Source organism: Apodemus sylvaticus, chromosome 21 (genome assembly GCF_947179515.1).
Source record: "Apodemus sylvaticus chromosome 21, mApoSyl1.1, whole genome shotgun sequence".
Taxonomy (NCBI): Eukaryota; Metazoa; Chordata; class Mammalia; order Rodentia; family Muridae; genus Apodemus; species Apodemus sylvaticus.
The window spans coordinates 24,632,680-24,648,633 of NC_067492.1; the positions used below are offsets into that span (position 1 = coordinate 24,632,680).

The 15,954-nt window shown below is 43.4% G+C and overlaps 1 protein-coding gene across 2 annotated transcripts; it reads right to left on the reverse strand.

The window, feature by feature from the left end:
- Window positions 1-1,416: 1,416 nt before the first annotated feature.
- On the reverse strand, window positions 1,417-10,388 carry LOC127671914 (acylcarnitine hydrolase-like). Of its 2 annotated transcripts, XM_052167021.1 has the most exons (12): window positions 10,313-10,388; window positions 9,287-9,497; window positions 6,041-6,182; window positions 5,266-5,399; window positions 4,926-5,184; window positions 4,079-4,177; window positions 3,675-3,815; window positions 3,464-3,544; window positions 3,087-3,231; window positions 2,535-2,672; window positions 2,035-2,107; window positions 1,417-1,603 (listed from the first exon to the last, which is right to left on the reverse strand). In XM_052167021.1, exons 1-12 carry the CDS (start codon window positions 10,386-10,388, stop codon window positions 1,417-1,419), a joined length of 1,686 nt encoding a protein of 561 aa, XP_052022981.1. The 2 variants fall into 2 exon arrangements, with proteins under 2 accessions (XP_052022981.1, XP_052022982.1); XM_052167022.1 differs by lacking the exons at window positions 4,926-5,184; window positions 5,266-5,399.
- Window positions 10,389-15,954: the final 5,566 nt, after the last annotated feature.

Genomic DNA, 15,954 nt, shown 5'->3' on the forward strand with positions numbered 1-15,954 from the left:
CCCAACAATAAAATTTCATATGGCTACACGTGTGACATTGGAGGTGGGCTTTGGTATATGGTAAAGAAAGCCTTAAATAAAAGAATGAAAATAGTTTAAATTTATGCATTGAGATTTTTTTAAAAACCCTCAGGAATTAGATTTTAAATAATAATTGACCACAAAGATTTATTAACCTGCTCTTGGAAATATGCCACTAGTCTTGGATCCCACTGAATACATGCTTTCAGAGTTGCAATACTTGGGTGATTTCTATTAATAATGATGTTACCTGTACTGTTCATGATTCACTGAATATATCTTTTCAGAGTTGTAATGTTTGCTTGATTTTTGTGCTTTACTGTGCCAAATGAAAATGATGGTATTTGTGATTGCTTCATTGAAAACATTTTCTAAGAGTAGCAATATTTGCTGTTTTAGTGTCTAAAACCCCTGCTTGAGAGCTGTGAAATACACTTAGATTCAAACTGCCTCTATGTTTGTTTCTGTTTGTCACCATGGAATCCTTACCCACCTAGACTTCGAGGACCCTCATTCCCAGGATCCCCATACCAAACTAGGGTGGTCCGTGGCAAAAAGGGGGTTAACACAGGAACTTGTAATGTTATTTCACCAGAGAAAGGCAGAAGAGTTAGCACACATTGACTTGGTGACTGTGAGGTTATAAGAACACATAAGGTAGAATCTCCATGCCTTGCTCCTCACTGCTTGCTCTGCCTGTAATCACAGCTGTCGAATTTCAAAAAGGGAAGCAAGGCAGGAATGGCTGTGGGTGGGGGGACCTCAAGCAGCATGACTGCATCTAGAACAGAATCTTAGGAGACAGCTTCAGTGAGACAGCTTGATTTAATGGGGTTGGGAGACAAAGGGTAATCAAACCATTGGAGAGTGGGCAGGGGTCTTTGGGGTGAGAGTACATCATAGGCTGGGACCTGGGTACATTAGGAGAAATTCCAGGTGCTGCAAGACATGACCTCATAAGGCTGCAGGGTAGAGGGGAGCAGTTCTATTTCTTCTAAACTCAGGAAGAATTTTCTGGGGATTCGAATATACTTCTGACAGTCCCACAGAGCTCTGGCCCCACACTTAACTAGGTCATAGAGAAGAGGAGAGTGAGGTTTAGAGATTAAGCAACCAAGGATAAAGGGGCCTAGGTCCAATAAACTCTGAAAGGAGATGGGATATTGTGGGGCTCACAAATCCACAGTTATGGGAACACTTATCGAGTAGGTCTAACCAAAGATGATAAAGAGTTAGATAAAGAGTTACATGCAGAGAATTTGTAATAAATAAGAGAAACAGACAAATATGGAGGTTATATGAATATTAGAATCAATTCAGGTATCAATATATTTTGGGAAATGGAAGCTGACTCCCTCAGCAGCCAACCCTACACAACATTCCTCACAAAGGGTACTACATATCTTTGTGCGTATTTTCAGATCGGTTTAACTCTTGAATCTTCTGGGGCAGAGTCTTGGTCCAGAACTCCAGCTTTCTGGCCTTCAGTGCTTGGCCCACAGCAGTCTGGACATCCAGCTGTAGATACTGCTCATCTTGGTTCAGCTTTGGCCAGTAGGGTAGATCCTCACTGTTGGGGTTCCTGTGAATATACCACCAAGAAAAGAAGGGTGAGGTCACTCTGGTCCAAAGCCTGATCCCCTGTCTTGGGTCATGACAGTGGAACAAGAAGGACAGTGGTTACGGAGACTGGTGGGAAAGGAGTCATGACATGTGCATACAAGTGTCACTCGATAGTTTCTGCTTTGTGTGTGGGAAGACTACATGTGTTCTTTTATGTCTCAGTCTATGAGGCAAGAGTGAAAGGGCAGCACTATAGCCCACTAGTTAGGTCACTGTGAGATGGTCAGTATCTGATAACTACAAAGAATTTATATAAATTGGGTCTTGTGTAGAGAAGACTCCATCATGTGATCAAAGATTCATGCACGCTAAGAAAGACCCCATCTAAAACTGAGTCCTAGATAGATAGAGACCCACAACTAAAAAGTTGGGAAAGAGGTGTGTTCTCACCCCTGTCGTGCAAAGTTGGCCCAGTACTTCATCATCCTCTGGTTCAGCAGCTCCTCCTCCTCAGTGATGTCAACTGGAGTCATGAAAAAGTCAAAACATCAAGTATGTGCCGCCTTACACAACACTCACAATCCCAACTGTTGTCAGACCCCAAACTACTGGTTTGTTGTCTTGCTTCTTCATTATCCAGTAGGCAAGATCCATGCAAGCCTCTATTTGAATTCTTGCCCAGATGTGCTGTCAGCTCCCTCCATGACAGGCTAGACTGGGAAGGCTGCAGATTCTAAGCTGGTTATAGATGTTTGGGCCATGATATGGCACACATTTGATTTTGTCCTCTCCCAGAACCTAGATTTTCTCAAATGGAATGAGAGCTTAGCAGTCACCTAGAAAGTCATCTGGGATCTCATTTGTCTATAATAATAATAATAATCATAATAGTAGTAGTAGTAGTAGTAGTAGTAATAGTAATAATGAGGATGATGATAATAATAACTCACGTTTCATTCCAAAGAACATGGAACCAAAGACAAAAGGAACCTCATCCCCATGGTCAGCCTTCACATGGGGTGGTCTGACATCCTTGAGGAAGCTGGATTGATGTTGAAATTCATAGAAATAGACAGGAGCACGGGAACCTAGAGAAGGGACAAAGAGTGACATGAATTTTTTTTTCTGATTCATATTTAGTGACAAGATACCTTGATAAAAAGTTACCAGGAATCACAAAAGTTAGATGGGAGAGGGAGCTCCGAGCAGGAGCACTAGCTATGGAAAAGCCCTTGGCTAATCAGTGCCCATAGCCTTCCCAGCTGAGTGGTTTCGTTAGGTCAATAAAGTATCAGCAACCCATTGTATCCTCTGTGCCCAGATTTCACTCTCACATTTTTGGTTGTGAGCCTAGACTTTAAGAGCTGAGCCATCTCTCCAGCCCGGATTTCACTCTCTTAAACTAGACATGCAGAGACCTGAACACAACACCACTCCACAGTGTTTGCCCATGACCCCCATCTATGAGCTGTTCCCCTAAGCCTTGAAACAGGTGTACTTACTCTGAAAATATGCTACTTGGAGTGCAGGGATCACAAACACGAAGTCTCCCATCATCTCTGTGAACTGTATTTGGAGGGTCTCAGGATCTTCAGTGTCCCCCATGTACTCTTCCATTATTAGGTCACTACACTCAGGAGGCAGCATCTACACCAGGGAGATCAGGAACAATGAAGTTGGCATTTGTAGGTTAGGAAGGCAACCTCCTTCAGTATCAAGAGAATGGTGGCAGGGATGATATAGGGCATAGGTAAAAAGGTTCATGGTCTGAGGTAACCCCATACCAAATCATACGTATATACTGACTTTTATTAATGGGGGTGCTGTCAGAGGAGATATGAGGGATCTGATTATTTGTACAGGACCAGAAATATCTCACTAGTTCTGCTGTTGTATTCTTCAGAACATCCTGCAGGTTCTCTCTGGTTATTTCCTTTATTATCTGAGCAGAGCCCATGACCTGGGAAGCAGAAGACAATCTTAAGTGTGGGGTCTGATGGACTTGGATTAAAGATGTATTGTGTTTCCATCAATACATCTGCTTAGCATATGAGTCTCCAGGTTCCCAGAGGATAGGAACTGTGCCTCACCCTGGGCATTGTCCAACCGTACTCATCATTGTTGACACCAATGATGCTGGGGACAGGGTGAAAATCCTCAGATGCCAACAACTCTTTGGGATGCCTGGGTAGGAACTCTCCATCCACCACACCGGGGATCAGGATGAAGACCTGCGAGGCATTAGAGGCCAATGCTGAAGGTTAATGAAATAAATATCCTGATGACCATTGAGTTGCCTCCACCATTTTCTCATTTCTCACTAGTTTCAGGGTGATCTGCTCACCCTGGAGGAGAATCTACCCTTAGATTAGCCTATCTTGATATTTATTTTACACACAGAACTGAAAGAACACAAAGTCATAAAGATGAGTTATTTGGTTCAGAATCCCACATCATGTAGACCAGGTTCTCCAAGACACACAATTCTCCCAACCTTGTTAATAGCCAGAATCTCTGCTTCACTCTTGCCTCTCAAACAGCACACCAGGGCCTCTGAGTCCATGACCTCACATCCAGAGAGCTTGGCAACCGTCTGCAAAGGGAACAAGCAGGGAGAAGAGTTCTCAATCCAAATCAATGCTTTTGTGTTTAATTCCCACACTATAGTGTGTGTTGTGTGGATTGGAATAAATACGTGTTGTTCCCATTGTCCTGCTGCTCAAATGTGGCATTCAGGAAGCAGGACTCTTTCTACCTGCATACATGTTCTTTTTGTTGAGGGTAGTTTTGGTTTTACCATCGACTTTGCTTTATTTTATATATGAGGGAAGGACTAAGTCTGTCAAGGATTGTACATGAAGATTAGAGGACAAAATATCAGTCTTCCTGTTACCCTTATTTGACAGGGTATCTTTTCTTTTTGCTACCTAGACTACCTAAGCTGGTCTGTGAACAACTAGAGATTCTGTTGTCTCTGGCTCCCACCTGACCAGAGGAACATCTGATTTACATTAGGTGTTACTATCTCTAGCCCTTTGGGGACTCTTGGTATTTGAACTTATATTCTCAGGCTTGCACTCCAGGCACTTTTAAAAATCAATGAAGCAGCTTCCAAGTGCATGTTTACTTATTTTGCCAATGATAGAAGCTTCAAGGACTAGTTTGCTGGTCAGATAACATAGTTACTCAGTATGAAGTAGAGGTGACTAGATGCTAACCCCCGAATTTCTCTGAAATTATTGGAAAGAAACTATTTTTCCATGGTTCTTGATTTTCTCAATGAACAGAACACCAAAATACCAGAATATAGAGGCTTAGGCAGCAGGGTTGAGGACACTTACAGTATGGACCATCTCTGAGGTGTTGGAGAGAAGATAAGGCAGCAGTGCCACTCCACTCTCCATGATGGCTCCATGGAAGAGCCCTTGGGACATGGGGGATACAACAAGTGAAGACACACTTGTGCCACCTGCAGACTCGCCAAAAATAGTGACCCGGTCAGGGTTGCCACCAAAGTGGGCGATGTTCTGCTGGACCCAGCGTAGGGCGGCCACTTGGTCCAGGTATCCCCAGTTGCCTCTTGCATGCTGGTCTCCAGTGCTGAGAAGTGGAAGGGTTATGGATCAAAGGGATGTCTAGTTTGTGATCAGCAACCATTGCCCAGCCCAGCCACAGACTCACCTGAAGAAGCCCAAGACACCCAGACGATACTGGATAGTGACCACCAACACATCCTCAGTGGCTGCCAGCGTAGATCCATCATACATTGAAGCCATGCCCGAAACCAGTCCACCACCATGGATCCACACCATCACCTGGAGAAGTCAAGAGAGATGTCAGAAAGCTCCTAGCCTGATCAAGTTCTCTGGTATGCTTACTAGACTATCAACTGTTGTGTTTCTGTGCAGCTACAGAAACACATAAAAATCCTTAGGACTGCAGGGCCTTGGCCATAGCCAGGGCCCTCTAGTAGCTTCTTGTCCCCATTTCCACCATGTGTTTTACTTTGAATTCACGCCTCTGTGTATATAGTGATGTCATTCTTACTCAGGCTCTTCACAATGGAACAAAGAGGGGGTGTCTCCATTGATATCTCTCCAGATTGAAAATGGAAAGTATCATCAGCCCTCATTGTCACAACAGATCATCCAAAAATATAAGTTTAGGTGATCTCAATGTTGAGGTCTTGAGCCCTTAAGTGGTTTTGCAGAGTACAAGTTGTAGAACGAGTTCTGGTTTTATCAAGGAGAGAGTGCCTTTGATGGCTCGGTGCTCTATTGCTGTGTTCCATAACCCAGGTTTCAGCTGCACCGTGTGCCTGAGATGGCCTTCTTTGACCCAAGAAAGGTAGGACTTTCATCAGGGTCCACACTGTAATGGAACTCAGCTTTTTCCCCCCTTCTAATCATCTTGACAAAATGCCCTCTGCCAAAGCTGACCATGGCCTGATACTCACAGGCAGGTTAGAGCCCTCATGGGCATGTGCTGGTGTGTAGATGTTAAGATACAGGCAGTCCTCAGACATAGGGAAGGGAAACAGAGTCAGTTTCATCTCCTTCAGGCCCTCTGAATACAGTAGCTCAAGATTTTGCAGACACCTGATGAAAAGAACAGATAGATATTCCAAGACATGGATGGTGATCAAAACCCAATATGTGTCTGGAGATTTTAAGCCACATTTAGCTGCTGCTCTTCATGTTGCCTGTGAATACATGTTCTCTCTTTAGGTCTTTTCTAACCAATGAAAAGACCACAGGGCCTGTGAAAGCTGCATTGGAGCCAGATTTGTAGGTAGGATTCCAGTTATGTGGGGTCTGGATTTTTATCTTTCTGAGTCTGGGATAGAGAAACATCTAGGTGTCCATATGGAAATGATTGGCTGTCCGTAGTGACATTCATGGGATTGTAGAAGAATAGGAAAGTGATCTAAGCATTAGCAGGCCTGCAAGCATTTTCTCGTCTCTGTTCCTGGGCATGGCTGTGATCTGAGCAGCTCCTATACTTTTGATTCACTGTGTTTCCACAATGGATCCATTGTAGTCTGGAGCCTATAATAGTAGCTTTCTCCCCTAACTTGCTTTTGGCTGTACTTTATTACAGCAACAGAAAACAATCTAAGATCACAATATTTGGGTGTTGTACTCACACAGCTACTAGAAGATTCAGTGGACAATGCTGCCCTAAAGGGTAGTTGGTAGTCCTTCATTACATGTGCAGACTCTCAAGGACCTTCTACAGGGAATTAATTACATATACTTGTTCCCTGGTCAGTGACACTTGGCCCTATAGGTTGTCACAGTGACTGTGAGGGTGGGGTTAGCAAGTATCGATCACTGCTGCACTCCTCAGAGACCTGAAGTGTATTCTCCCGGATTCAGGGACCACCAAAGCCTAACAGGTCTCATTAAGTCATGCCTGGAGATCCCACCTCCTGAGGCACAGGACACTGGGCTTAAACCGAATCTGTGAACAATTTCATCTTTGTTCTTCCAATGGTTCTTGAAATTCAATATCATCCTGGGTAGAGGGGGTCTACCTTGGAAACTGCTACTAATTCCTGTGGAGGGAATGCCTACCACCATGGAGGTACCTGCCACATAAACCCTGAGCAGAATGCCTGTATCTGCTCTGCTGGATATGCTGGAAGGTTCTGTGGGACAAATCAGAATGAGAGTGATTTCAGACCTTGCCAAGATGGGGTTGTGTGCCAGGATGGAATCTATGGCTATTCCTGCTTCTGTGTACATGAATATCAAGGCAGACATTGTGACTTTTTTTTAATATTTTTATTTTCTATATTCTTTGTTTACATTCCAAATGATTTCCCCTTTCCCAGATCCCCCCTCCCCATATGTCCCATAAACCTTCTTCTCTCCATCCCTTCTCCAATCACCTCCCTCCTTTTTCTCTGTCCTTATATTCCCTTCCAATGCTAGATCAATCCTTTCCAGGATCAGGACCCTCTCCATACTTCTTCATGGGAGTCATTTGTTATGCAATTTGTGCCTTGGGTATTCAGGGCTTCTGGGCAAATTAATATCCACTTATCAGAGATTGCATTCCATGTGTATTCTTTTGTGATTGGGTTACCTCACTTAGGATGATATTTTCCAGATCAAACCATTTGCCTAAAAATTTTGTGAATTCATTGTTTCTAATTGCTGAGTAGTATTCCATTGTGTAAATATACCACATTTTCTGTATCCATTCCTCCTTTGAGGGGCATCTGGGTTCTTTCCAGCTTCTGGCTATTATAAATAAGGCTGCTATGAACATAATGGAGCATGTGTCTTTATTGCATGCCGGGGAATCCTTTGGGTATATGCCCAGGAGAGGTATAGCAGGGTCCTCTGGAAGTGGATAAATGTGTTTCTTATCCTTGTGCGAATGGTGCTGTATGCCTCCATATATAAGAAGATACACCTTGTCTGTCCTCAAGAGTATTTTGGTATAAACTGAGTTGGAAATTCGTGACTGTGGATCCCAGCCATGTCTACATGGTGCCACATGTCAGGGTGCTCTTGGGCCTTACTTCTGTGACTATGCACCTGGATTCCTGGGAGACTGCAGTGAACTCAGCTTTGATGAATGCACCACTCAGCCATATCTGCATGGAGGTCTATGTGTGGATAGTGGAAACAACAAACTGTGTCTGCCGAGTTAGTGGATTCACAGGGACATGCTGTGAGACCTTGATGCCTCTGTGTTGGTCAAAGCCTTGTCACAGTGAAACAACATGTGAAGACACTGTTGGCATCTATATTTGTCACTTCTTGCCTTTGTGAGACAGACATAAATGAATCTAGTAGCAACCCCTGCCAATTTAGGGGGGAAGGGTCTGAACTGTTCTCAGAAGATCTGTTCAGACATATTTCAGGCATGCCTTTCTCCTTGGAGCTTCAGGCTATGTTTGTTTCTGTCAGCTTGGATTCACAGACAGAAGCCTAGCATAACTGTTCCCTGAGAGGCTTCATCCAGCAAAACAGATGCAGAGATGCACAGCAAACATTAGATAGAGCTTGGGAAGTCTTGTGGAAGAGTTGGGGGAAGAATTGAGGAACCCAGAGAGGATGGGGACTCTATAAGAAGTCCAATAGTGCGAACTAACCTGGACTTTAAGGGACTCTCAGAGACTGAACCACCAACCAAAGAGCATACAAGGGCTGGACCTAGGCTCCCCCCACATTTGTTGCAGATGTGCAGCTTGGCCTTCATGTGGGTCTCCAACAATGAAAGCAGGGGCTTACCTTGACATCATTGCCTGCGTCTCGATCCTACTTCCCTAACTGGGCCAGCTTGTCTGGCCTCAGTGGGAGAGTATATACATAATCCTGCAGTGACATGATGTGCCAGGGTGGGTTGCTTCACTGTAAGGGACCGCCCGCTTTTTAGAGGTGAAGGGAAGAGGGATGAAAGAAGGGCTATATAAGGGAGTGACTGGGAGGAGAGGGGGAACTGGGATAGAATAAATAAATTAATGGAAAATATAGTATCTGCATCTAGTTCCCTATGAGTGCCAAGTTCTGACCCAGGAGCCTGGCCCAGTTGTTCTACTCAGCCTTAGCACATCATCAGAAAAACACATGGGGTGCTCATCTGCAAAGAGAGAAAACTGCTGTGTAGCTGAGCTGGGTGAGACACTTCAGTATGGCCCAGAACTCAAAGCACAGTCTGCCTGAAACCCTCTGGATCCAGAACTTACATGGCCGGCTGTGAGGTCCCATCTCTCACACCACTCCATGGCTCAGGGTCCTCAGGAGGTGCGAAGCGCAGTGGTCCTACAGGAGGCTTGGCAAAGGGAATTCCCAGGAAGGTGTGGACGTCAGCTTTAGTGTCCTTCATGTGGATGAGACTGCCTTGAACCTGGCCTGTATGTGTGTTTCTGATGGGGCTGGCCTCTGGTGAGTCCTGACCTGGTAGAGAGATGCCATCTGCGTTAGTTTTCTGTAATAAGCTACCAGCAGATTGGGAGATTCTCATCTCATTGTGACCAGGGCACAGGAAAAGGAAACCCAGTTTCCCCACATCCAGTTCACCTGTGGGGTGTGAATGGGGAGTTACCCTATACCTTAAGGCCAGGAACCTTTTATATCACCCCTTTTGAAGGATACCAGAGCATTTCTCTGGTTAAAGAGGTTGCAGACTCAGAAGTGTTTGGCCACATGAATTCATAATTATTGTCACTGTTATCCAAAGGTCAATAGTGGTTATAGGCGTAGCCAGACACTGAGGAGGGAAAAATACCTCCACGTTTTCCCTTGAATTGTCTGCTATTCTCTCCAGAGCTCTTAATACTAAACTGTCTCTTCAGTACATAGTGATCTTAGATGTCTCTGACCCTCTGAGTGCTAGTGGGTCCACAAAATGTATGTGCTTTGGTCGGGGAATTGGTAGGCACATTTCTCTTACTTTAATCTATTGCACCAGTCCTCATGGGTCATGACCATTGGAAAACACATATTTCTGATGCTTTTAGAAACTTAGAAACCACTCAAGAGCAGCATTACAGTTAAGAAGTTGTAATAAAAATAGATATATGTCCAGGTGGTTCTAATACCATCAGAAATATGGGGTTTCAATGGTCGTGACCCACAGGTTGAGAGCCACTAGGCATCAATTACATCAGAACCTGCCCTCCATGCCTTCCCTCCCAGAAGCTCAGTTCTGACATGCAGAACGTGGCGGCTCTGACATCACCCATTCCCCATGCCCGGTTAGTGAGCCTCACCCTGCACATGGACGAGGAGAAGCAGGAGCCCAAAGAGCGCAGCATTCAGCCAGCTCTGCAGTTGGTTCTGGAACATGGTCAGCTCTCAGGCCTGAGTCTGTGCTGCTAGGACGAGCACGTTTCACAAACAGGAAGCAGAATGTGTGAGCCTTGCCCAGGCAGGTATTTAAACCAAAATATGTAGGTGGGGAACCTGTGATTGATCAAAGTTCTTCTTGTAGGAGAAGTGATTAAGGAAAATTGATAGGAGCCAACGGCCAGGAGGCAGGGCAAAGTCACCTCTGCTGTTTCTGGTCTTTCTCTGTCCATATGGAAAAGCACAGCATGAGTTATGGAGCTCATCTGGGACATCAGGAACCCTGTCTCCTCACCTGGCCAGAGAGCTGTAACAGCAGAAGCCAGATGACATCTGTAGGAAGGACACAGTAAGATGTCACAGGAGAGATGGTCAAATTCAGGAGCTTTGAGTGTGACCTGCATCCTTAAAACACCTGTGCTTTGAAGATTTGGTTTACTCAACCTGCTTCCAGGGTCTCTAGTCCCTACAAACATCTTAGGATGTACATGAACCCTCTTCCTATTAGGTCATATTTATTTCAACAAAACACACGGACATTCTGGTGCTTTTAGAGCCCACAGCCCCTGTTCTTTTCACTGTTATGATGTCTTCTCCAGTGGACAGTTCCTGCCAAGATCAACTTCACAGTCACGCATCCATTTAACAAATAATTGTGTTTGCCTTTACTTTGCTCATAGACATGTGCGTGTGTGGATTCTCCCAGGCCGTCTATGGCTCATATATGGCGGTGAAAGAATAATTTGCTTTAAGTCCTTCCACCATGTCAATCTCAAGGGGGACCCTAGATCACCATAATCGGAGGAATGTTTTCTTACCACACTCTGATCAATTTTATTCTTATCCATATGACCAGTATTTAATAGGGTCTTAATAGCTCCACCACTGGGGTCAAAGCTGATATATAAATCTAAAAATAGAAGTTTCAGAATTACAAAGAACCCTGACAGGATGTATCAAAGAATGAAGGATCAGGAGCCCATACTCAGTCCAGCCTGACTCCATGGAGGAAGTGTTGTGGCCATCAGTGTCAGACAGCCTTTAGTACTACTGCAAATAGACCTTGGCTCTTAATTATAGTTTATATCATAATTATCCAAATAATAATCCAGAGCCTACAGCATGGCACTACAGAACTTCTTCCTTATGTCTCTCTGGCTGCATCCCTGGCATAACCCAGCACAGTTTTTCCTGGTTTCTCTTGTCAACAGGGGCTTCTTTGATTGAATTTCACCCCTCCAATGCACTCTTGTCCTGTCTGTGGTCCAAGCCTTTCTTGGTAGCTGTTCTCTCTACACCAAGTTCCCTGACCAAAGAATTGCTAGACAATGAGAGCTGGGAATTTCCCAGTTCCTCCAATCTCAGGATGGAGTAACCAGATCCCAGTGGGTGCTGGGCATCCCTGTGCCTCTCAATCCCAGACATTTCTGTAGCTCAGCTCAGGAAATCCCCATGTGCTCTGCCACTCCCCTCACCATTACTCACAGGCCGCATGTTGATGACGGCCATGGCCACAGTGAAAATGTGAAATGAAGAAGACACCCAGGTTCTGTTCTGAGGAAGGAGGGAGTGAGTAGGGAGAGCACAAGAGATAGACAGAGATATAAAAGGCAGAGAGAGACACACACCTGCAAGCACACACGCAGAGAGAAAATGTAGAGGTTCAGCTCCTTGAAAATCTATTCAACAACATACTTCTATATGCTCAGTCAGTATAATGAGATTTAAGATCCATAGATTCAAGTGTTGACAAAGACATGGAAACACTGGTGCTCTCATAGGTGACCAGAGGATATAGTCATTATAGATGTCAGTTTGACAGTTCCTTTAAAAGTTAAACATATCTGTCCTGTGACTGAGTAACTTGAATTCAGATCATTAGTTCAAAGAATTGAAGGCACCAACCAGAAAGACTCACACTTTAAAAGGTTCATAAGAGCTCAACTAAAAGCAGTCACATTCAGGTCATCTAGATGTGCATCAACTGGGGAGTGGCTAAAATGTGTGCATATGTGGAATGATACTGTTAACAAAAGACATACTTGACTCTCAAGGAGCTTTTGTTTAGTAACAGGACCAGTCACAAAGAATTCCTTTACCATGATAAGACAGGTGGGGCTCTGATGTTTTCAAATTATATGTAGCTTCCAAACTCTAGCATCTGAAAGTGGTTGCTCTGGAACAGAGACCAAACAGTGATTGACATAAAGAATAATACTGAAAGGAATAGTCTCATACTTAAGTGTAGGTGGTTGGATAATTAATATTTTTATGCAAAATTTACCCATCTGTGTTGGTAAATGAGCAAGTTTTGTTGCATAGAAATAATTAGATAACAAAAATTTTAAAATATAATACAAATAATGAAATTCTTAAGGCCATTTGGTGAAGGGTCTCTATGTCAGCAGAAATGGGGACCTCACAGATGCATGTGTCCAGCAGGAGTTCAATACTACATTGAGGCCCCAATACAAGTATCAGCATTAACCCTCTTGCACTCAAAGGAAGAGCTCTTCTCTGGCCAGCTACTGAACCAAGGCTAAAGAATAGTTCCATCTCTCCCTGGTATTTGGAATGTACACTATAAGACTCATCTCATCCACAAGGCGTGCTATAAATTTAGTGTTTCCCCCCACACTCTCTGTGCTTCCAGGCCCTGTCTAGGCAGATGCTTTGTTTCTTCCTAGCTCCCTCTCTGGAGGAATAGCTGGCTATGGAGTGAAAAGCTTTCCTCCCCCAGCTCTTCCAAGTTCAAGGATGTAGAAGTAGCTTCTTTATGTGATCTGGAAGCCCTGGTATGTCCTCTTTATCCTAGGCTGTTGTGTAACATGACTTGAGGGTAGGTTCCAAGTACTCTGTCACCCACTGCACCATTCAAAGGCCCTTCATTAAAGATGGTAGAGACCTTAGTAAACATGTAGAATGGAAAAGACTCAAATTCTGTGAATATCATGGAGTGGGTGAATCTGGAATCTTTTATTTATAAGCAAGAAGGGAGAGAGTGACTAAAGACTATTCAGTCATCTTCAAGGAAATATTACGAATACAGGAGCATATAATCAGTGTTGGAAAATACACGGAGCTATTGGTCTGCTCATACATGATGGCTGGAGGAGATGCCAAATGGTGAAGTTACTTTGAACAACTGGTTGACATTTTCTTCAAAAGTTAAATGCATATTGTGCTAGGACTCAACAAATCTATTATTGTTGACATAGTCTACTTGAATCATCAAGTGTTTGTTTATACCTTTTCTTGTCTATATCTGAGTTTGCCCTTTGCCTCTGTGACATCTACTATCAGATAAACTCAAGCCTACACTCTACCATGAGGATATAAAGAGTAGTCCCCAGAGTCTGGTGAAACTAGGGGCACAGACAGCAGAGGTGAGTTACACTCACATGGTCTTATGATCTCCATTGTCCTGCCAACTGGAGGAGCCCCAAGAGTGTCTTTCCCTTGCATGGGACTGTGGGTACCCAAGAACAACAAGCTTAGAACCCTACCCCACCAATTTTTCCCAATCTTGTCCTCCTGGGGATCAGACAGGAGAGATGAGTTTGATCACAGGTGGTCCTCTGACCTCTACTGTCTGGTGCCAGGTTTGACTTTCCATCCTGAGGAGACTTGGGGGACTCTAAGAGTTTCCTGCTTCCTCATGAAGGTGTGTGGGGGCCCCAAGAACAACCAGCTTGATACTGTCCCACCAATTCTTTGACAGTTGGTCCACTTGAGGCACACTCTGCAGAGTTGGGCCCCCTGATCGTCATTGCCTGGCCCATGGCTCCCCCTGCCTTCTCAAGGAGTCCTGCTTGCATCAGGATCATCCAGCCAACACAGGGAAAAACAGACAGCCAAGTGACAGCACAAGAACACAATCAGCAAAAGTCAGGACCAGCTGAGCCCACCAATCGTGCTACAGCATGCCATGAATATCCTAACAAAATGGAAGCACAAGAAGATGATCTTAAATCCAATCTATAAAGATGATACAATCCTTTAAAGAGGAAATGAATAAATCTCTTAAAAAATACAGGAAAATACACTCAAACAGGTAGAGGTCTTTAAAGAAGAAACAAATAAATATAAAGAAAATGTTATAAAATAAGTGAAGAATACAAATAAATCTTTCCAAGAAAAGAAAATGGACATAGAAGTATGAAGAATACACAAACTGAGACAATCCTAGAGATAGAAATCCTAGGAAAGAGCAGGAGCTACAGATACAAACATCACCATTAGAATGCAAAAGATGGAAGAGAGAATCACTGGCATAAAAGATATGATGAAAGAAATTGATACATCAGTCATAAAGAGTGAAAAATCTAAAAATTCATGACACAAAACATACAGGAAATTTGGGACACTATTAAAAGAACAAACTTAACATTCCCAGCTCATAGGCCTAGAAACCATCTTCAACAAAATAATAGGAGAAAATTTCCCTAACCTAAAGAAATAAATGCTTAAAAATGAACAAGAAGCTTACAGAACACCAAACAGACTGGAGCAGAAAAGAAAATCCCTTTTCCACACAATAATCAAAATACTAAATGTATAGAACAAAGAAAGAATACTAATAACTACAAGGGGAAAAGGCAAAGTAACGTATAAAGGAAGACATCAGAATTATATCCAACTTCTCAACAGAGGAGTTATAAAAACTTAAAGGGTCTGGCAGATGTCTTGCAGACCTAAGAGTCCACAGAGGGCAGCCTAGAGTACTATACCCAGCAAAACTTTCAATCACCATAGATGGAGAAACCAAGATATTCCATGACAAAGCCAAATTTAAACAATATTTTTCAACTATCCCAGTACTACAGAAGATACTAGAAGGAAAAATCCAACCCAATGAGGCTAACTACACTCAAGAAAACACAAGAAATAAACAATTTCATACCATTAAAATTAAAACACACACACACACACACACACACACACACACACACACAACCACTGCCACCATCAGAATAGCAGGAATTAACAGTCATTGGTCATTGATACCTTTCAACATCAATGGGCTCAATTCCCCAATATAAAGACACATGCTATTAGAATGGATGTGTAAACAGGATCCATCATTCTGCTGTATACAAGAAACACATCTCAGCAACAAACATGGACATCACCTCAGAGAAAATGGCTGGAAAATTGTTTTCCAAGGAAACAGACCAAAGAAACAAGCTGGATTACCCATTCTTTTTTTTTCAAGACAGGGTTTCTCTGTGTAGCTCTGGCTGTCCTGGAACTCACTTTGTAGACCAGGCTGACCTGGAACTCAGACATCCACCTGCCTCTGCCTCCCAAGTGCTGGTATTAAAGGCGTGCACTACCAGCACCTGGCTGGATTACCCATTCTAATATATACTAAAATAGACTTTCAACCAAAATTAATCAAAAGAGATGGAGAAGGACTCTATGCTCATCAAAGGAAAAAATCAACAAGAGGACCTCTCAGTTCTTTTTTTTTATTTGATATATTCTTTTTTTTAAAAGAAAATTCTATATTCTTTGTTTACATTCCGAATGCTTTCCCCTTTCCTGGTTCCCCCCTCCCAATGGG